Raw genomic sequence first — 22,590 nt, 5'->3', positions numbered from 1 at the left:
CTGGGCTGCTGCTGTTCGGCTGGGAGGAAGGCGTGGAGCAAGAGGGCTGGGATGCTCCATATAACCCCAGGCTTAACTGGTGCTGAGGGCAGTCTGGAAGAGGCTGGCTAGCAGGTAGGGTGCTGGCCAGCCACTGTAGCTGAACAAGTCTGCTGGGAGGGAGGAGGACCAGTAGGTGATGGAACCCCCTCCCCCTGCCTATCTCCGAGGCTGCCGGACCCCTTGCCAGGCTGGAGGGAGGTTGGCTCCAGCGGCAACCTCTTGTGACCCCCCAGTATTGGTTGCCCTGGGGGTAGTCGTCCCTCCCCCGGCAGCACCAACAGGGAAAATTATGAACAGTGAAGTCAAAAGGCGTTCAAATTCAAGCTCGCCTGCTGTATCCTGCGGGGGAGTTTCAGGTCCTGAAGTTCTCTTCCAAGTAAAAGAATGTTTGTTCCATTGCCCAGCAGTAAGCTCACCACCTGAACGGGCCTAACTGGACATGCACCGGCTCTATAGCTGGTGCAAGTCCGAGTAGACCTGGGAAGGCAGATCGAGGCTAGGAAGGAGGGTAGGATGTCTGCAGTGCAGCTGCTGCCCATACCACCCTCTTCCTCACCTTGATCTGCCCCCTCCCTTATCTCCACCTTGTTTCTTTCCTTCCCCCTTCCCCTCACTTACTTACTGGCACTGGGGGATATGGACAGTGTGCTGGCATGTGGACTCAGCTGCTCACAATGGCGTATTGCACTTTGCAGAAGTGGTATGCTGGTTCCAGCAGGATAAGGCCCTATTAGGATTGGGCTATAATCAAGTGGATTTTTAATACACGGTGTCAGGGGTCGAGCCCTTGTCCGATCCCTGCCTTACCTGGCTGCAGGCCAGGGGCAGGACTGCCTGGCCATAGAGCCACCACCACTTCTCCAGCTGACCAGGAAAGACGTAGGGCAGCTGGGTGGGAGAGACCCTCCCCCTAGGGCTCTCCGAACCGGAGCAGTGAGCAGGGCCGGGTCACCAATAACCACCAAAGAGGAGGGAAGCAGGCCAGGGTCAGGGCCCCTTTAAGACTAGAGAGGGAGGAAGGGGAGGAGCCGAGGGTGTGGCTGGGGAGGATAAAAGCAGGGAGGCCTGTGATGACAGGTAGTTCTGGAGAGGGAAGGCAGGAGGCTGGAGCCCCTGCCTGAAGACCAAGGGCCTCAGGTCCTGCCTCCAGGGAGGAGGACAAGGGTGTCGTGAACCCCCTTCCCCTTGGCTTGGTCTGAGGCTTCCCCTGCAAGGAATCCCAGGGAGGTGGACACCCCACCCAGGGGTCCCATGAGACCATCCAGCCGAACCTCGGCACCCCGCCAGATGATGCCCTGAGATCCCCCTTTTAGGGGCACCCCTCACACACGGATTTGACTCAACATGAATGGCCGCTGCAAATGAGAATGAATGTGCTGATCCCTGGAGAAGGGGAAAAATGCACCCCTTTAAAAATGCTTTTCTTACTGTTGTAGAGATTTTTATCTTAACATGATGAGAAGGGCCCTTTAAATTAAACAGTCCTTTACAATAGTTAGAGAGAGGGCAGCCAGCTGACAATTCATCAATCATTCTCTCTCCAAGTGACCCCCTCCCGTCTCCCTGAACAGTGAAAGAAAGATAATTCTTTCTAAGGGCCTGGAGAGAGACTGTTTGTTGGATGACTCTTAATGACTCTATCTTAACATCACAAAGGTCTGCAAGGCTGTTTTTAAAACACCTGAGCAAAGGGACTGTGTTTTTTTTAATTGATTTGCATTAGTTCGATTTTTGCCATTCATGTGAGTTCTGAGAACAGAACCCTCTCGAATAATGAGACTCAACCTGTACTTATTCATTTTAACTTCACATCCTTTGACATCCGAAGCGGTGTGAAGCAGGGCTGTGTTCTTGCACCAACCTTGTTTGGGATTTTCTTCGCTGTCCTGCTGAAGCAGGCCTTTGGAACTGCAACAGAAGGCATCTATCTCCGGACCAGATCAGATGGAAAGCTCTTCAACCTCTCCAGACTGAGAGCAAAGTCCAAAGTCCAGCTGAAATGTCTTCGTGACTTCCTCTTTGCCGACGATGCAGCTGTCACTACCCACTCTGCCAAAGATCTCCAGCAGCTCATGGATCGTTTTAGCAAGGGCTGCCAAGATTTTGGACTGACGATCAGCCTTAAGAAAACACAGGTCATGGTTCAGGATGTGGACTCACCTCCCTGCATTACAATCTCTGCGCATGAACTGGAGGTTGTCCATGACTTTGTGTACTTTGGCTCAACGATTTCCGACACTCTTTCTCTCGATACTGAGCTAAACAAACGCATCGGTAAAGCAGCTACCACGTTTTCCAGACTCACAAAGAGAGTCTGGTCCAACAAGAAGCTGACAGAACATACCAAGATCCAGGTCTACAGAGCTTGCGTCCTGAGTACACTTCTGTACTGCAGCGAGTCATGGACTCTCCGCTCACAACAGGAGAGGAAACTGAACGCTTTCCACATGCGCTGCCTCCGACGCATTCTCGGCATCACCTGGCAGGACAAAGTTCCTAACAACACAGTCCTGGAACGTGCTGGAATCCCTAGCATGTATGCACTGCTGAAACAGAGACGCCTGTGTTGGCTCGGTCATGTCATGAGAATAGATGATGGCCGGATCCCAAAGGATCTCCTCTATGGAGAACTTGTGCAAGGAAAGCGCCCTACAGGTAGACCACAGCTGCGATACAAGGACATCTGCAAGAGGGATCTGAAGGCCTTAGGAGTTGACCTCAATAGGTGGGAAACCCTGGCCTCTGAGCGGCCCGCTTGGAGGCAGGCTGTGCAGCATGGCCTTTCCCAGTTTGAAGAGACACTTTGCCAGCAGTCTGAGGCAAAGAGGCAAAGAAGGAAGGCCCATAGCCAGGGAGACAGACCAGGGACAGACTGCACTTGCTCCCGGTGTGGAAGGGATTGTCACTCCCGGATTGGCCTTTTCAGCCACACTAGACGCTGTGCCAGAACCACTTTTCAGAGCGCGATACCATAGTCTTTCAAGACTGAAGGTTGCCAATATAATACAACATAATCAATTGGCCAGGCTCAAAAGCAAGATTGTTGGTCAAGGAGCCCCTGCATGCCCAACAAGTAGTCAGGGCGGCTTTCCCAAGAAATCAGCATGTGTATGAGTTGAAAGCCTCTCAACATGAAGCCCATTTGAGGAGGAACAAACAGTGGCATAGCCAGAGGGGGTGCAAAGCACTAAGTTTTGCAGGGAGCTTCACCACAGCGTGCAAGCGGCCTCATCCCCTCCCCTTCAAAGCCATTCCGGGTGGGAGAGCAAAATGGAAGAGAATGCTTCCTTTTTGCTCCCCTGGCCTGGAATGGCTCTGAAGGGGAAGGGGAGAGGCCGCTTGCATGCCACTGTGAGGCTTCCTGAAGAACTCAGAGCTTTGCACCCTCTCTAGCTACGCCACTGGGAACAAAAAATTCCAACTTGGCTCTCGAAAGGTGGCCAGCTAGCCTAAGACTGTTATCCTGAGTGGGAAGAACATAAGAACAGCCCCACTGGATCAGGCCATAGGCCCATCTAGTCCAGCCTCCTGTATCTCACAGCTGCCCACTAAATGCCCCAGGGAGCACACCAGACAACAAGAGACCTGCATCCTGGTGCCCTCCCTTGCATCTGATGTAGCCCATTTCTAAAATCAGGAGGTTGCACATATACATCATGGCTTGTAACCCGTGATGTATTTTCCTCCAGAAATTTGTCCAATCCCCTTTTAAAGGCATCGAGGCCCGATGCCATCGCCTCATCCTGTGGCAAGGAGTTCCACAGACCAACTACAGAAGGGGTTCTTGCAGTCGGGATGTGCAATACAATCTTGCAGCCCTATTGTCTGTCTCTGTCCTTAAGTTGCTTCCCTCCAATAACATGACTCTTTTTCTGCTTTGCCTTACATGAAGAGAAAGGGATGCAGACAGCCTCCCCATCTATTCCTTGGGGGATGGACAGCGGTCTAGAGCGACAAGATACATAATAAATGAAAGCAGCAAGCACATCAAATTGCATTGAGTTATTACCAAAACTGATAAACAAGGTTCAGGTTTTGTTTTGTTTAAAAAAAAACAACAAAAAACAACTCATCTCTGTTTTTCTTTAACACATATATAGCTGGTGATTTTCAGCCTATCTGAGTATACCCATCATTTATCTAGCCTTTCCCTTGAATGGAGGAGCTCAGTTTGACGCCAATATTAGGAGCAGACTATTTGTGCTGTTGGAGCTGCATAAGATATTAACTCTTGGTCTTTGATAGGCATTGTGACATCAATAGAATTAAGAAGAATCGGGGCAAGTGTGATGGAACAGTATATCTTAGCGTTTTTTCCTATTACGATCTCTAGTGTTTCCCAAAGGGTTTGCTTTTCTGCCCACCTGTGATAGCCTGTTCTCCTTCAATGGCATCCATATTTTGTGAATCTTTCTCTTTTGAGTTTTTCATGTTCTCAGTCCCTAGAGCGTTTTGGACAAGCTCTTGCTTTCCAGTGTCCATCTCAAATATCAAAGGCGTAGACAGGAAGGATGAAAAGAAAACATAGTTCATCCAAAATGGCCTGATTGATCCCCAAGACGTAAGTGCAGGTCCACTCAGAGGGATTTGTCTGATGGGTTCTCTCTCCCCCCCCCCCCCCGCAACAGCACACCACCACCAAGTCTGGGATTCTGCACTTTTTAACATTCTCAAATTGGATTGCTTTATGCGAATGAAACAGATGCTCACAAACTGAGTGCCACTGAAAGTTTCATGTCGGACCACTAGGTGGGGACAGAGAGCCACACACTCCGTGCACAGCAGATGCATTGCAACTCAATCTGTTACTGGCTAGTTATAGGGCTGGTAGGTCTACTGGCAGATACACTTGGCACGCTGTAAAGTCACAGTCTTTGAAATCCTAGAGCTCCTTCATGGAATACCTCGGCTGCTCTGCTCAAAGCAGGACTTAGATGAGGCAGCATTATTCTCATGTTCATCCACCTCCTTTTTGAAGGGCACAGGTGGTGTGAGCAGGGACAGCCCGTGTCAGTAGTTCCTGTTCTTGGGGAAGGTTGCATGGTCCAGGGTCATTAGTGCCTATAAATGCATCTGGGCTGGGAGGTTTTGCTTTTTAGTCCTGGGTCCCGAAGATCAGTTGCTGGAACTGAGCAAGTAGGAGTACAGCAGGCAGAAGCTTCTACTCTGTGAATCAAGAAGCGGTGCAGTCCTGGCTTCTTGGACCTACCCTGGGTCTAGGCAATCCAGAGGCTGTGGATTGATTATATGTCACTGCAGTGATGCTGCGCATGCCTCTATTCCTTTCTGAACCTGAAGGGAACTGAGGACAGGCAGCTTGGACTAGGCTCTGACTAGGTGACTAGGTGAGGAAGAGGTATAGATCCATTAACAAACAGCACCTACTTCATTTGCTATCAAGTTAGCTGCACAGTCATGCCAGAGAGCAAACTCAAACTAAGAGGATGGAGGTCCACCAGTTTTGAGCCCGCTGGAAGCTTAAGTAGCCCTGCAGTGCAAGTAGGGTGTGCCAAGATGCTTCCCTGCTGCCTCCTCCAGAACATTAATCTAGTGTTTCTCACGCTGCGGGGACACACTAGGTGGGTCGTGAGCCAATTTCAGGTGGGTCGCATAGCTCAGCCACCATTGAAAAGACAGAGCTGAAAATACAAGTACAGAGCTGCTGGGCAGGGCAGGCTCCAAGTGTGAGAGAGGCCTGGTGCTTTGCTCTGAATAGGTGGGAAGATAGGGTGCTGGGAAGGGGGGAGGGCTGTGTGGTTGGAGAAGGATCCAGATCTGCATTCTGCTTTGGCTTCTGAACTGGAATGTTTGAATTCCAAGCTATGCAAAATGAGAGCAGGAGCGTGCTGTGTAATGGGAACTCGGGTTGATCACAGCTTAGGTTTGAAGCCTAAATGGATGATGTCACATTCGGCCATGACATGACTTTCAGGTTAATGACATCACTTCTGGTGGGCCCCAACAGATTGTCAAAAGTGGGTGCTAAAACATTTGAGAATCTCTGCATTAATAAGGCGCAATCCTAACTGTGCCCTATGCTGACCCAAGTCCCTTGGGCCGGCCTGGGAGGGTCGCAAACATGCCGTAAAGCACATTTGCACCTCCTCGGGAGGAAGCCAGGCTGGCGCTCCAAGAAGCGCCGGCCTGCGGAGGCTGACAGAAGCCTCCACACCAGCTTCCCCCCAGCTCCTTGCGTTGGCTCGGATGAGGGAGGGAGGGCAATGGGCGGCCCCAGGGGCGGGCTGGTGGGGAGTGGGAGGCGGGGCTGGGATCCAGCAGTTATGCTGGATCCCAACCCCCTGTTCCCAGGGAGAATGGAGCGACTTTAAGCCATTCCACTCTCCTCGGACTTGCGCCACCAAGTCCGAGGAGACCCATTGTGGCCAGCAGCCCTTACCCAGGGGTAAGGGGAAATGTTTCCCCTTGCCTTGGCTAAGCCGCTGCTGGCTACAATCCTGCGCTGGATACAGCACAAGCCTCCTGGCTTGCCTGTTCTAGCGCAAGTTAGGATTGCACCCAAAGGGCCCAATCCAGACCTGAACTTGGGTTGACACAAGTCCCTTGCACTGGCCTGGGAGTGTTGCAAAAGTGCCATAAAGTACCTTTGCGCCACTCAAAGGGGAGATAGGCCAGCGCAGCCTCTCTGTGCTAACGCAGGCCCTGGGGAAAGGGTGAGTTGCGTTGGCTGAGCTTGGCTGATACAGGGGTCTCTGGGGGGCATGAGGAGGATGGGGAGGAGGCAGGAGAGAAGTATTTCTGGGTGGGGAGGGTAGGCAGTGGGCATTCCTGGGGGCAGGCAGGCAGGGAGCAAGAGGCGGGGCCAGGGTCCTGCAGTTATGCTGGATTCTGACCCCGTTCCTGGGCAGCACGACACAGCTCCAGGCTGCTCGGATCTGCGCCACCTTGTCAGGTGGCACAGATCAGAGTAGATTCATTGAGGCCACTGTAATGCGACATGGGGTAAAGTGAAAGTTTTCCCCTTGCCTTGGGCTGCCCTGCTTTTGGCCCCAAACTTGTGCTGGATGCATTGCACGGCTGCTGGCCTGCCTACTTCCAGTGCAAGTTAGGTTTGCACCCTAAGAAGAATCAAAAGAATAACTAAGGGCAGTGGTCTCCTTGTCCTCGGGGGTTCCTCCTTCTCCATGGAAGTCTTGACTGCTTTCCTTGATAGTTCCAGAATCCAGCCTTTTTCATCCTCAGGGTCTTCAGATTGCTCCTCTGGCTGGTGATGGTGGGAAGGAGGGAATTATTCTGAGGCATTATCCCCCCCCCTCCACCACCTTGCAATCTGTTGCTCAGACCCTGTGTAAATGGGTGCTAACACCATTTGATTGGTTCATCCCAAACAGAGGGATCGCCTCCCTGCCTCCCCACCACAGCAAATGTGCTCTCAAGCGTACTCCTCAGTTCCGCTGAACAATCTGTACGGCTCACCCAGGCCAGGCTCCGATTTCAAAACATACCACAGGAGGGTCAGAGAGAGATGTGAAATGCCTAAGAGCGCTCCAAATTGCTTCTTGCTTCCGAACAAATTCAGGCTTTGAAGTAGATATCATGGCAACTGTGTGTGATGGATATTCCTGCCCTCTGACTCCAATCTAACACTGCCTGAATTTACTGGGATGGCATCAGTGTTAGGAAATGACAACAGCATTGCAATTGGGGGGGGGGGGAGGAGAAGATGGAGGAGTACTGCCGAGAGTAATCCTCTACTGTCAGTCTCAGCAGTGCTGCTGGGTGTTGAGATCCTGTTGCCTTTTCTCCCCAAGATTCTGGCTGAGATACCTCAAAAGAGAGTTATGGGGGTGATCTATTTCTGATGCAGTCTTTTGCATGCTTACTTGGAAGTAACTCCCACTGAGTTTAATAGAGCCCATTCCTATGGGCTCTATTGTGTCGACCCAGAAATAAGCCTCATTGTGTTCAGTTGGACTTCCTCCCAGGAAAGCGTGTTTTGGATTTCAGCCCAGGAAAATGCATCTAGGGTTGCAACCTTATAGCTCACTTTCCAGCCTGCCTCATTCGAAGGGGCTTTGGCCAGCTAGCAACTTCCAAGTCATAACAAAGTGGAATTGGGCAAAGCAAAATATCCACATGTTATTACAGTGGCCCCTGTATCCGTGGATCCTGTATCCGTGGTTTCACGTATCCGCAGGTACGGGTGGCTGTCCTCCATGCCCCCCTACCCTCTGGAGGCTGCGCCTCTCTTGCCTTTGGGGGGGGGGGCTTCTGAACCCCACAGAGGCCACAGGCCGATGTCCTCGCCTTAAAACGTCCTTTTTGGCTGAAAAATGTCACTTCCTTTTTTTGGTTGAAAACCGGAGCTCTCCTCGCCTCCGGAGGGTCCAGTTCCAGGCCGTGGGAATGGGCATTTGTGGGGATGGTCCATCAAGGTGGAAGCACTTCATGTAATAACAGTCTGTACTGGCATGCCCGCTTATCAGCTGGGTTTCGGCTAACACCTCCAGCTTTTGGCTTTTAACAGTAGCCTGCCTGGTGTCTCAGCAACAATGAACATGATGGCCATTCCTCGAGGGGGGGGGGAGGTGCTACTTCTACACATCTTTTGGAGGTTATAGAATTCTTATAGAATTCTTTGAAAAGGTCAACAGGCATGTGGATGCGGGAGAACCCGTGGACATTATATATCTGGACTTTCAGAAGGCGTTTGACACAGTCCCTCACCAAAGGCTACTGAAAAAACTCCACAGTCAGGGAATTAGAGGACAGGTCCTCTCGTGGATTGAGAACTGGTTGGAGGCCAGGAAGCAGAGAGTGGGTGTCAATGGGCAATTTTCACAATGGAGAGAGGTGAAAAGCGGTGTGCCCCAAGGATCTGTCCTGGGACCGGTGCTTTTCAACCTCTTCATAAATGACCTGGAGACAGGGTTGAGCAGTGAAGTGGCTAAGTTTGCAGACGACACCAAACTTTTCCGAGTGGTAAAGACCAGAAGTGATGGTGAGGAGCTCCAGAAGGATCTCTCCAGACTGGCAGAATGGGCAGCAAAATGGCAGATGCGCTTCAATGTCAGTAAGTGTAAAGTCATGCACATTGGGGCAAAAAATCAAAACTTTAGATATAGGCTGATGGGTTCTGAGCTGTCTGTGACAGATCAGGAGAGAGATCTTGGGGTGGTGGTGGACAGGTCGATGAAAGTGTCGACCCAATGTGCGGCAGCAGTGAAGAAGGCCAATTCTATGCTTGGGATCATTAGGAAGGGTATTGAGAACAAAACGGTTAGTATTATAATGCCGTTGTACAAATCTATGGTAAGGCCACACCTGGAGTATTGTGTCCAGTTCTGGTCGCCGCATCTCAAAAAAGACATAGTGGAAATGGAAAAGGTGCAAAAGAGAGCGACTAAGATGATTACGGGGCTGGGGCACCTTCCTTATGAGGAAAGGCTACGGCGTTTGGGCCTCTTCAGCCTAGAAAAGAGACGCCTGAGGGGGGACATGATTGAGACATACAAAATTATGCAGGGGATGGACAGAGTGGATAGGGAGATGCTCTTTACACTCTCACATAACACCAGAACCAGGGGACATTCACTAAAATTGAGTGTTGGGCGGGTTAGGACAGACAAAAGAAAATATTTCTTTACTCAGCGTGTGGTCGGTCTGTGGAACTCCTTGCCACAGGATGTGGTGATGGCGTCTGGCCTGGATGCCTTTAAAAGGGGATTGGACAAGTTTCTGGAGGAAAAATCCATTATGGGGTACAAGCCATGATGTGTATGCGCAACCTCCTGATTTTAGAAATGGGTTATGTCAGAAGGCCAGATGCAGGGGAGGGCACCAGGATGAGGTCTCTTGTTATCTGGTGTGCTCCCTGGGGCATTTGGTGGGCCGCTGTGAGATACAGGAAGCTGGACTAGATGGGCCTATGGCCTGATCCAGTGGGGCTGTTCTTATGTTCTTAACTACAATTCCCAGGAGGCCTTGCAGGTCTCTTGTTATCTGGTGCGCTCCCTGGGGCATTTGGTGGGCCGCTGTGAGATTCAGGAAGCTGGACTAGATGGGCCTATGGCCTGATCCAGTGGGGCTGTTCTTATGTTCTTAACTACAATTCCCAGGAAGCCTTGCAGGTCTCTTGTTATCTGGTGTGCTCCCTGGGGCATTTGGTGGGCCGCTGTGAGATACAGGAAGCTGGACTAGGTGGGCCTATGGCCTGCTCCAGTGGGGCTGTTCTTATATTCTTAACTACAATTCCCAGGAGGCCTTGCAGGTCTCTTGTTATCTGGTGCGCTCCCTGGGGCATTTGGTGGGCCTCTGTGAGATTCAGGAAGCTGGACTAGATGGGCCTATGGCCTGATCCAGTGGGGCTGTTCTTATGTTCTTAACTACAATTCCCAGGAAGCCTTGCAGGTCTCTTGTTATCTGGTGCGCTCCCTGGGGCATTTGGTGGGCCGCTGTGAGATTCAGGAAGCTGGACTAGATGGGCCTATGGCCTGATCCAGTGGGGCTGTTCTTATGTTCTTAACTACAATTCCCAGGAAGCCTTGCAGGTCTCTTGTGATCTGGTGTGCTCCCTGGGGCATTTGGTGGGCCGCTGTGAGATGCAGGAAGCTGGACTAGATGGGCCTATGGCCTGATCCAGTGGGGCTGTTCTTATGTTCTTAACTACAATTCCCAGGAAGCCTTGCAGGTCTCTTGTTATCTGGTGCGCTCCCTGAGGCATTTGGTGGGCCGCTGTGAGATTCAGGAAGCTGGACTAGATGGGCCTATGGCCTGATCCAGTGGGGCTGTTCTTATGTTCTTAACTACAATTCCCAGGAAGCCTTGCAGGTCTCTTGTGATCTGGTGTGCTCCCTGGGGCATTTGGTGGGCCGCTGTGAGATGCAGGAAGCTGGACTAGATGGGCCTATGGCCTGATCCAGTGGGGCTGTTCTTATATTCTTAACTACAATTCGCAGGAGGCCTTGCAGGTCTCTTGTGATCTGGTGTGCTCCCTGGGGCATTTGGTGGGCCGCTGTGAGATGCAGGAAGCTGGACTAGATGGGCCTATGGCCTGATCCAGTGGGGCTGTTCTTATATTCTTAACTACAATTCCCAGGAAGCCTTGCAGGTCTCTTGTGATCTGGTGCGCTCCCTGGGGCATTTGGTGGGCCGCTGTGAGATTCAGGAAGCTGGACTAGATGGGCCTATGGCCTGATCCAGTGGGGCTGTTCTTATGTTCTTAACTACAATTCCCAGGAAGCCTTGCAGGTCTCTTGTGATCTGGTGTGCTCCCTGGGGCATTTGGTGGGCCGCTGTGAGATGCAGGAAGCTGGACTAGATGGGCCTATGGCCTGATCCAGTGGGGTGTTCTTATATTCTTAACTACAATTCCCAGGAGGCCTTGCAGGTCTCTTGTTATCTGGTGTGCTCCCTGGGGCATTTGGTGGGCCGCTGTGAGATGCAGGAAGCTGGACTAGATGGGCCTATGGCCTGATCCAGTGGGGCTGTTCTTATGTTCTTAACTACAATTCCCAGGAAGCCTTGCAGGTCTCTTGTTATCTGGTGTGCTCCCTGGGGCATTTGGTGGGCCGCTGTGAGATACAGGAAGCTGGACTAGGTGGGCCTATGGCCTGTTCCAGTGGGGCTGTTCTTATGTTCTTATGTTCTTATGAGGTGTCCTTCCTTTTGAACATGAAGAGTGTTTAGCTCAGCAATTTTCAACCACCACGTCCAGTCATTGGGTCATTGGGAGATGTGAGCCCCCCCCCCATTGTCAATGCAGTGTGCCTTATCTTGTCAAAAAACCGATGGTGTGCCTTGACAGTTTTAGCCCCTTGTAAGTGTGCCATGAGATGAAAAAGGACACATATGTAACACATGAACATTAACCCATTTTTGCCTGGCCCACAGGTATACACATTTGATCCCTGTTGTGTATCTGCTATGTTGGGCAGAAATGCTTTGAAAAGGCACCCCACATTGCCTCATTAGCAGTCTTTATTGCCTTTATTAGCATAAAGCATAACATTGAAAAAGTTACCTGTTGAATTTCTGCCTGTTTTTAGGACCTGTGCCAGGAAAGACAGAGACAGGCAGGCACCCCTCCTCCTTCCACTCTTCTTGGCTGGCATCTGCTCATGGTCCTGTGTTATATTCTGGGCATGTCAGAACATAATGCAGTGTAACAAGATGTGATGTGTTGGATGAGACTTTATGTAGCGGAAAAAGGCGTCTGTGCTTCCCCCCCCCTTTTTATTATTTACATTCCCAGAGAAGGTTATGTGCCACATGAGGTTTCTGCAGAGATAAATAGCTAACCTGAGCTCTCTGGCAGTTTCCCCAGAATCCAATAAGGGCTCCGCTCAGAGCAGTCACCTAATGCTTTTAAAGAGCTGGCCTTCGAGGACAGCCTTGAAGCGCCTTTGCCCATTAGGAAACCTTGTGCAACTTGCATATATTTCACAAGGCAGCTGGACGGGAGCCAGGAGTTTGTGTCGGCACCCATGAATTACTGGGCTGCAGCGTGGCCGGCTCTCATCAACAGGCCTGTCCTTTTGCTTGAGGTTTTGAGTACTGAGCATGATCCAGCCTGAGGGGCTGTTTACACATGGCCGTGCATCACTTGATTTCGGGGCACTAGGGATGAACAGACAGTGGCTCTTGTATGAACCTACTTCTACCGTGTAATACGCAAAGTCATTATACATCTATGCAGCACCACTGTAGCGTGGCACTGACATTTTGGAAAACTGACATTTGAATTGAATTTCAGGCAAGGTTGTACAGGGGGAGGCAGGGATGGCTGAGCCTCACCTGTCATACTCCAAGGGAAGTAGCCCTGGCCTCCCCTGTGAGTGCCTGCATGCTCCACCCATTTTCTGAGTAGTTGCAGGATCAGAGGGGAGGCTGAGCTCTCACCTGCCTCAGCGCTCATCTCTCCCTGTATAGAGACTAGAGCTGCGGCAACAAGAGCTAGTGCAGGGACTGTGGCTTCTGGGTGGCCCCCACAGTGCCTTGCCTCAGGAGGGTTTTTCACCCCACAGCCCTTTGATGTATCACATCATGGAGACACTCTGTACAGACCACGACTGAATCAGAGGAGACATAATCATTTCTTCAGCCAGTGTCCACCTCTGGCCTCCATGAACAAAATAGGGCCATGTAATTAACATGCTGCATTTCCTGCAGGTGATGAAGACATAAGAATTGTAGTTATCAGTTGGGGTTGGGGGAGAGAGTATGGGCTTTGTGCTATTTACAGTTGTCCATTAGGTGCCCTCTGGAGTCCAATTGCCAGCCACAACTGCACAGTACTATAAGTTTCACTCCACAATGAGTCCTCAGAACGGCCCTAAATCATGGCAATGGTGGAACAAAAGAGAGATGGGGAGAGGGAATGGAAGCCGCCAATGAAATTCGTAGGAAATAGGAAACATGTCACTCAATATCATTGCAAAGAATAGATGTTTCTGGTGCTTGGAGCAGGCTGCCTGATGGAGATTGGGCTGCCGACAGCTCAGGCCTTTGCAGCTTGTCACCCACCAAAAGTAGCTAATCAGTTGTGTACTGCCAGGTACTGGTCAGCCTCCTTGGGCAAATCCTACCACTGAGAAGGCACAGCCAGACCAGCGACTCATTTTGAGTGCATACTCTCCAACTTATCACCGATTAACTTAGAGACAGTGTTCTTGGCATCCTTCAGTCTCGGAAGACTATGGTATCGCGCTCTGAATGGTGGTTCTGGAACACAGTGTCCTCTCCAGTGTGCAAAGCCTGGGTAAAGCAGATATAGAGGATAGACTGTTTCCCATGCAGCAAATCCCCCCTCTCCACGTCGCTGAAATGGTCCAAAGGAAAGGCAGAAGCCAGCTTTTGGTTCCAGCTGCGTCGCAGGAGTTGCCAGAACGTGACTGTGTTCAGCCATGAACTGCCTCAGGGACTCCGGCTCCGGATTTTGCCTCGAGGTTGACTCCTGAAGCCTTTTCCATAACTGGTTGTAGCCACAAGGCAGTGGAGGTTTGGGGTCAGAGTTTTCCTTCTCTCAGATGAGCTGCCTTCCCAGGCTAACAAGTCCCATCTACCCAGTGGCTGTTTAGTCACCTCTTACGACAAGTACAGCCAAACTGAGGGCCTATTCTTATCCAATCTAGCAGCACAGAGTGGTAGAACTCCCCAGCCCCGCATCCTGGGGCAAAGGTCTGCGATGGCGCCCCCACACAGGATGCCACCACCCCCCACATGCAAATCTCCCCCCCTCCACTTACCTGGAGTGCATGGTGCCTCGCGGACGCCAGGATGCATCGGGGAAGTCTCCTGAAGGTTCCTCGATGCTTTAAACTGTGCTTCTGGAAAATCAGAAGCACAGTTTCCAACCCCGTCGGGAGTCTCAGAGAGGCTTCCATGGGGTCCAGAAACTGTGTGAGGCTCTGCACTGGGGCATTCGCCCCATCAAATGAATGGGAGGTCTGCCACTGACAGCACAATCCTATTCTTGTCTACCCAGAAGTAATTCCCATTATAGTCAATCAGGATTATTCCCAGGTACGTGTGCTTAGAAGTGTGCAACTGCCCTAGGCTGGAATCCTGTGCATGCTTATGAGGGCATGCATTGAACTGAATAGGATTTACTTCTGAGTAGGCATGTCTAACCTTGTGCTAGTACTCTCATACCAAGGTTTACCTTCTAGGTTGTTCCTCCATTACAAGTACTCCATCTGCTGTATATACTGGATCCCTGAGTTACAAACATCTGCCTTACGGATGGCCACGTCAACACTTTTGGGCTGGCCAGTTCGTCTATTCTGGTGTTTTGCACAGATGTGAGAGCACTGAGCTGGTAAGAGCTGGCTGTTCCGACAAACTTCCAGAATGGAACCTGGACATAACTTGAGGACTTAGTACACTGTATGTTTTCACCTTTCTGGTAGCCCGCACTGCACAGTTATAAAAGGAAAAGCGTGTTTTGGTTGAAGGTATGCTAGATAATAATGTGATTGTCTTACAATCTGTTCTTGACAGAGCTCCACTAGTGCATCAAATACCATGGCATCTCAGTGTCCAGTGCAGGAACTGGAACGTAAAGAGTTCTATAAACTCTTGTAAAGAAACATTTAACGGCATCCTCAAAAGGCCAACATCAATAGTCAGTTCAGAGAATCTGAACTGTTGGAGGAGGGGCTTTGTAGACCACCTAGCCCAACCCCTTGTTCAGTGCAGGAAATCCAGAACTAGAGTACCCCTATTAGTTGGAAATCCAACTTCTACGTACTAGAAGACCTCTAGCTGAGGAGAGACCAACACTCCCTAGATAATTAGCTATGTTATTGAGTTGCTGCTACCCTAAAGAAGGTTTTCTTGATGCTCAACTGTTATCTGTACTCTTGTAACTGCATCTTATTAGATCTAGCCCTTTCCTCTGAGGTAGAAGATCTCATGTCTCTTCTATGTTACTTCCCTTTGGGTATCTGAAGATTGCATTCAGTCTTCTCTTTGCTAGCCAAACATGCCCAGTTTGTTTCACCTTTCCTCACAGTCCATGTTTTCCAGATCCTTGACCATCTTCAATACTCCCCTCTGAACCACTTCCAGTTTGTCTACTTCCTTCTAAAAACATGATGCCAAGGACTGGACATACTATTCCAGATGGGGTATTCTTCCTCTGTCCTTCCTTGGGACATATCTGAACTTTTCCTATCAAGTCACTGAATGTTGCTTTCCCCATTTCCAGGGATGGACCGCAGCTCAGATGACTCGGACTCAGGTCATGAAAACTTGAGTTTTTTGTGACTCATACAGACTCGAGTCACATGTGGGACTCGGGGGGGGGGTTTACCCTAAAAATGAAAAGACTCAAATAGACTTGAGTCAAGACTTGCTTTTGTGTGTGCTTGAGACTCTGTTTTGTGTGTGTGCTTGCTTGGTTTTTTGGGGTTTTTTTACCGCTTCCATGACTTGACTCTCTTTTCAAAAAGACTCAGACTCAAACTCTGGATGAGTTGCAAGGGCCACCATTATGACTCATGGGTGACTCAAGTCAAGGGGGTGAAGACTCGGGATTTGAGATTCAGTGCTGTGGCTCCAGCACATCCCTGCCTCTTTCAGAAGTAACCTGACAAAGCCATCTCAGAACCAGCCTGGTGCCATCAGTGGCGGTTTTCTGCAGAATGGAAACGGTCTCTTCATTGAGCGTCACACCAAATTATATAATTGTCAGGTTGGCTGACAGAAAGGGATCAAGCCTGTCAACACTCATCATTTTCAGGAAGATTTTTCATTCTCCTTCCTGCTTTACTGACAAGATTTGAAAGGGACTTGGATTCAGAAATGGCTGTTTAGGAGTCTTCGTTACCTGAACCCGAGAGACCCTGAAATGAAGCATGCAGCCTTGAGTAATAGTGTTTAAAATCAGGCAGTCAATAAGGGGCAGAGCACAGTACTTTCTTAGTAGGGGATGGCACTAAAGCTCTGGTTCAATCAGCCAGTCTTAAGGAGCCTCCTTCCAGCATGTGCCCTGCCCCAGTGTTAAATACGGAACCTTCAATTTAACAGAGTTCAGAAACAACTGACTTTTTCTGCTCCGCTAACAACTCATCCTATATTTTTTACACATGAACATCTCCATTCACTTCAATGCAATTGGATTTAATAGACTTTCAGCACTAATGGATGTTCCTTCCTCCCCCAATAGACTGTTAAATTGAGAGTTCACTTAGGGTGCAGTCCTAACCCCTTATGTCAGTGCTTTCCAGCACTGGCATAGCGGTGCCAATGGGATGTGTGCTGTACCCTGCAGTTGGGTGTCACTCACGGAGGCCTCCTCAAAGTAAGGGAATATTTGTTGCCTTACTTCCGAGCTGCACTGCCCTTATGTCAATGCTGGAAAGCACTGACATAAGGGGTTAGGACTGTGCCCTTAGTAGCATATATTGTATTTCATAAGAACATAAGAAAATAAGAAGAGCTTTTCCAGGCCAAAGGCTCATGTAGTCCAACTTCCTGTATCTCACATCTGGCCTACCCATGCCTCAGGGAGCACACAAGACAACAAGAGACCTGCGTCCTGCTGCACTCCCTTGCACCTGACCTCCTACTTCTAAAACCAGGAGGCTGCACATACCCATCACGGTTTGTGACCTGTGAAAGACTTTTCCTCCAGAAATCTGTAACTTCATTGCCCAGGCAACCATGCTGCTGCCAGTTTTGCCTGGTGTATCTTTGGTGGGGTGCCACTGCCGATCAGGTTTGCTTTCTGTCAGGGTGGTTGGGAACAAGAGGTCTATGGGTACATATTAAGCAGAGTTATATAGCAGGTGATCCTTCTCTTGGTTGTTCCCCATCAACCCCTGCTAGTTCGCTGCTTACAATCAAAAAGACACAGGGGCAGTAAAAGGGTTTCAAAGAAAAAAAAAAAACTTTACTGATGGTTCAAAAGCATGTACATCTCTGTTGATAGTTAAGGTCCTAGATGTGGAACAGGGAATCCTTAAACTATTCCCTTTGCATGGGTGCGTGAGATCTCTTGGCATGGCCAGAGCTCATGGAGAGGGGCCTTGCACATCACGAGATCAACATAAAAACATAAGAACAGCCCCACTGGATCAGGCCATAGGCCCATCTAGTCCAGCTTCCTGTATCTCACAGCGGCCCACCAAATGCCCCAGGGAGCACACCAGATAACAAGAGACCTCATCCTGGTGCCCTCCCTTGCATCTGGCATAGCCCATTTCTAAAATCAGGAGGTTGTACATACAAATCATAGCTTGTAACCCGTAATGGGTTTTTCTTCCAGAAACTTGTCCAATCCCTTTTAAAGGCGTGTATGCCAGACGCCATCACCACATCCTGTGGCAAGGAGTTCCACAGACCAACAACATGCTGAATAAAGAAATATTTTATTTTGTCTGTTACTCTCCCAACACTCAATTTTAGTGGATGTCCCCTGGTTCTGGTGTTATGTGAGAGTGTAAAGAGCATCTCCCTATCCACTCTGTCCATCCCCTGCATAATTTTGCATGTCTCAATCATGTCCCCCCTCAGGCGTCTCCTTTCTAGGCTGAAGAGGCTCAAACGCTGTAGCCTTTCCTCATAAGCAAGGTGCCCCAGCCCCGTAATCAGCTTAGTCGCTCTCTTTTGCACCTTTTCCATTTCCACTATGTCTTTTTTGAGATGCGGCGACCAGAACTGGACACAATACTCCAGGTGTGGCCTTGCCATAGATTTGTACAACGGCATTATAATACTAGCCGTTTTGTTCTCAATACCCTTCCTAATGATCCCAAGCATAGAATTGGCCTTCTTCACTGCCACCGCACATTGGGTCGACACTTTCATCGCCCTGTCCACCACCACCCCAAGATCTCTCTCCTGATCTGTCACAGACAGCTCAGAATCCATCAGCCTTTATGTGAAGTTTTGATTTTTTGCCCCAATGTGCCTGACTTTGGGAGAGACAGGAGACAACGAGAGAGAGAGAGAGAGAGAGAGAGAGAGAGAGAGAGAGAGAGAGAGCATAAAGTGAAGGCATAAGCCAGGTAGCCTCCAGGTCACCTGCCTCCTGGACAGTACACTGCCCCCTAGTGGCCAGCAGGTAGTGCTGAACTGGAGTAGGCAAAGCCACCTTCACGCAGTGGCATCTCTAGTGGTGTGTGGAAGGTGCAGGCCTCACTGGGCGACGTACTCAGAGGGGTGAGAACACTACTAGCCAAAATTTTCAAAATCTTGGTATTTTCAAACAATGCCATAATTTTATATATCGTTTGATGTGTGCTTGCATGAGTAATGCAATGAAACAAACTGCTTTGAAATATCTCTTTTCTATCCATAGCCAAAAAAACCAGCGGGGTGGGGCAATGGTGCATCATCATGCCCACCACCTGGGGCGTTGCCTCGCCTACCACATGGGAGGAGGTCTATCATGGGAGCATCATGCTGGCCTCCCACACCGGGTGCTGCAAACCCTGGTGACACCACTGCCTCCAGCCACTGGGCTTTTCAGAATGGGTGAACTCCCTGGAAATATTGGTTAATGAATGGCTTGCCAATGCATCTAGCAAACAGTCCTGAGGTTGTGTGTGAGTATTATAATAAAACAGGTGTGTATTTTTAGGTGAGCGTCCTTATGTGGTGCTGATGGCGCGGGTCCACCCTGGGGAAAGCAATGCCAGCTGGGTAATGAAGGGGACCCTGGAGTTCCTCCTGAGCAGCGACCCCATTGCAGACCTCCTGAGGCAGTGCTTTATCTTCAAGATCGTCCCCATGCTGAATCCAGATGGAGTCATCAATGGAAAGTGAGTACTGTACTGTGAACAGATTCACAGTTATTGGAAGGCAGAAGAGATGGACAAAATAACTGTGCTTCTCTTCTATCCAAATGTTGTTCAGTGCCTCTGATTTCCATTCCACTCTCTTCTGCTAAAATTCCTATTTTCCCTCCAGGTACCACACTTGTGCTATTGTTTAATTTAATTATTATTTATTTAATAATGTCCCCTGCTGTTATTTCCTTGTAGTTGCAACCTGAACAGCTCGTGTGATAATACATAGCAAAGCAAGGTACACACATAAATATATTTTGCTCCATAAAAGTACAGAATGTGCATAATCCACAGACGCAGAATTCCTTAATGCCCCTTGAGGGCAGTGAGGTTGCCACACTGAAATATGCTGATGAAAGTTGTGAATTTTGGTAGAGCAATGACACTTGGAAATAAGGGAGCGTTCTTAATAACACGGAGTCTATTATGTTCCAAAATAAAACATCACTGGCTATCCCTAATCAAGCTTTATTTTGAGCTGATTTGATGTATCTGGCTGAAAGGGGAATGTGACTTGTTCATAAGCCCTGACAGTCATTGGCTGTGTTTATATGATGTCAGAGAATGTTCAGAAGAAGGCCCAGTCACAGAGGACTGAAAATCAATGGACTGGTTGTGTTGGAAACGGAATGGCTGAGAGCAAAGCCTTGCAGATGGGGCTATGAACAGTTGAGGGGAAACCTGAAAGAGGAGAGTCTGGGGAATATGATTCACATAGCAGATAGAGAGAGAGAGACAAGGTTGCATGCCACAGTGGATATCGGGAGACAGAGGCTTGAGAGGTAGGGATTCTATGTTGGGAAGAGTCCAAGAGGAAGGAAAGAGATGGGAAACAAAACCCAAAAGGGACTAGAGACAGCAAGAGCAAGAGCTATACCATTGAAGGTACAGAGAGGCAGCCAGAACAGTGCGTTCCAGACCAGCAGCTAGGACATCAGCCTAGCAGTTGAACTTGTTTAGCTTTCAATGCCTTCTCTGCACCCATCTCCACCAAGAAATCTGTATTTTACAATCTGGGAATACCGTTCAGTTTGCTGGGTGGACAAAGAATGACTGACTCTTGGTCCTAAATGGATATCTGACTGAGCAGCATCATACACTGGTGTTACGCATCATACACTCGCAAAGCCAAGGCAGAGGCACAGGTCATCTGCAGGCCACTGGAACAGATCATTGTTCAAACCAGCAAGCAAGGAAGCCTGACCTTGAAACCTATATAAGGGCCAAGGATTGTCAGCTGACCTGCTCCATGCCAGGAGCAGGCAGACAGTAGATCAGAATCTACTGGTAGATCTTTGGGGTGTTTGGAGTAGGTTGGCAGAAGTTTCAGGCTTCCATCACTTTAGCAATAGTAGGTCAAATTGCTATTATCTGGTATGACTGGTCTTGCTCTGTCTGATTGCTCCTTTCTTAGCCTCACCTAGAATTGGTTAACCACAGTTAGGAGATTTGACGGGTACTGCTGCTGAAATTTTAAGTTCTTCTCATTTGGATAGATGGCTCAGCTGTTGAGCAAATGCATAAACAAACAAATGGGTAATTTCAAATCAACAGCAGCTGGCCAGAATCATGCATCTCTGATTCTCTACTTTAGCAGGAACATTCAGTGGCTTGCATACAGAGATGGGCTGTAGGCATAGAGCCAGGTTGCTGCCCTGCCTGGTTTGCCTGCCCTCACTAAGCCTCTGAACAAGCTGAAATCTCACCTTTCAATGACTGCCTCAGAAACCTATCCAGTTTTTCCATACTGAAACCAAAATGTGACCTTCAGTTTTATTTAAATATTTGCACCATGATTCTAGGACTGGATTCCTCTCAGTTCAAGGACAAGGGAGAGGGCCCAGGGGAAAAGAGACTGAGTAAGGCAAATTCCTTCAGAGCAGGCTCCAGTCTTTTCCAGCCTGCCTGAATTCCTTTTATGATGGAAACCCCAGGAGCTAGACCCACCTCCCATTCTGACTATTGCATGTTCTCTACTTTTCTCCATAGATCCCGAGGACACCCTTGAGGGCCCTCTACAATAGCTAACACCCCCACCCCACCCCGCACCATCACAATCAGCCCTTTAACAGTTGGGTGAGGGCCATTTAAGATTTAAGGCTTTATGGAGGGAAGTAGTGGAGCCAACCTCCCTAAGTAGCTGGCACACACCTAAAGATCTTCAGTAAGCTCCAGATCCTTGCCAGAGCAATATCTGAGTGCTTCTGATTACTAAATTCAACTGTATGCTTTTGTTTCCCTTTGAAACTGTCTGAAGCAGCCAGAGCTTTACATCTGGTTGAGAATCTTCCTCAGATAATCAACCTTACCTTCTACCATGCTAGGAACAAGACAAGCTGCTGATCTCACATGACATTTAAAGTCAATTTTGTACCCCTGTCCAGCTGCACCCCAGAACAGTTTATTGCCCCACCCTCACTATGCCATTTCAGTTATCAATATGATACTTCTTGGACCTCAACAGTTGGGAAACCTTGACTTCTGAGTGTCCCGCTTGGAGGCAGGCTGTGCAGCATGGCCTCTTCCAGTTTGAAGAGACACTTGGGCAGAGGCAAAGAAGGAAGGCCCGTAGCCAGGGAGACACACCAGGGACAGGCTACATTTGCTCCCAGTGTGGAAGGGATTGTCACTCCCGAATTGGCCTTTTCAGCCACACTCGACGCTGTTCCAGAGCGCGATACCATAGTCTTCCGAGACTGCAGGATGCCAATGAAGTATGATACTTCTCCACCTTTGTGTTTAGTAAGGAAGGCTGTTCACTGATTGATGCTTTTGGGGTAAATTGACTGCCTACCTTTTAACCAATTAATCAGTTAGTTAGCCAATTAACATAAATATTATAGCAGTTTAGTACAAGTGACATTGGGAGTGCATTTAATGAAGACAACAGTTCCTCTTGACTGATTAACACAGAAAAAATCATTTGTTGTTTAGCAAATTATCTTAAAACATACTGCTTGAGTCAAGAGAGGCCTATCATTTACAGTGACAACATCAGTACTGAAAAGCTTTTCAAGGGGGGAAAGCTGGAATAATATCCAGTCAAAAAAAGAAATACACATTTTTTTTTTAATTGGCCCATTCATGAGTATCTTGATCAGTCTACTTTTGAATCTGATTTTAGGTTGAAATGCTATGCATAATTGCTTGGGAGTATGCCCCATTAAACTCCATGTGGCTTACATCTGAGTAAATGTAATTAGGATCACACGGCTTCCAAAATTTCATGGGGAAAACTTGGAAAATCTAAACCTTTTTGACAAGGGTGGGACATTCCAAGGGAAATTGTGGGAGG

At 49.1% G+C, this 22,590-nt stretch overlaps 1 protein-coding gene across 5 annotated transcripts in view; it reads left to right on the top strand.

Moving 5' to 3' along the window:
- AGBL1 (AGBL carboxypeptidase 1) overlaps positions 1–22,590 on the top strand; it is a 419,500-nt gene that overhangs the window by 143,427 nt on the left and 253,483 nt on the right. For all 5 annotated transcript variants that reach the window (XR_010794779.1, XM_066634750.1, XM_066634748.1 and 2 more), the window contains exon 18: positions 19,088–19,268. Coding sequence is in view for 4 of the 5 variants with exons in the window: in XM_066634750.1 (XP_066490847.1) it covers positions 19,088–19,268 (181 nt within the window). In the remaining variant the exon portion in view is untranslated. The remainder of the gene's footprint in view (positions 1–19,087; positions 19,269–22,590) is intronic.

The sequence above is a fragment of the Tiliqua scincoides genome, chromosome 8 (assembly GCF_035046505.1).
Source record: "Tiliqua scincoides isolate rTilSci1 chromosome 8, rTilSci1.hap2, whole genome shotgun sequence".
In the NCBI taxonomy this organism is placed as follows: Eukaryota; Metazoa; Chordata; class Lepidosauria; order Squamata; family Scincidae; genus Tiliqua; species Tiliqua scincoides.
The sequence above is the reverse complement of the archived record's forward strand: the minus strand, read 5'-3'. Positions and strand labels throughout refer to the sequence as shown.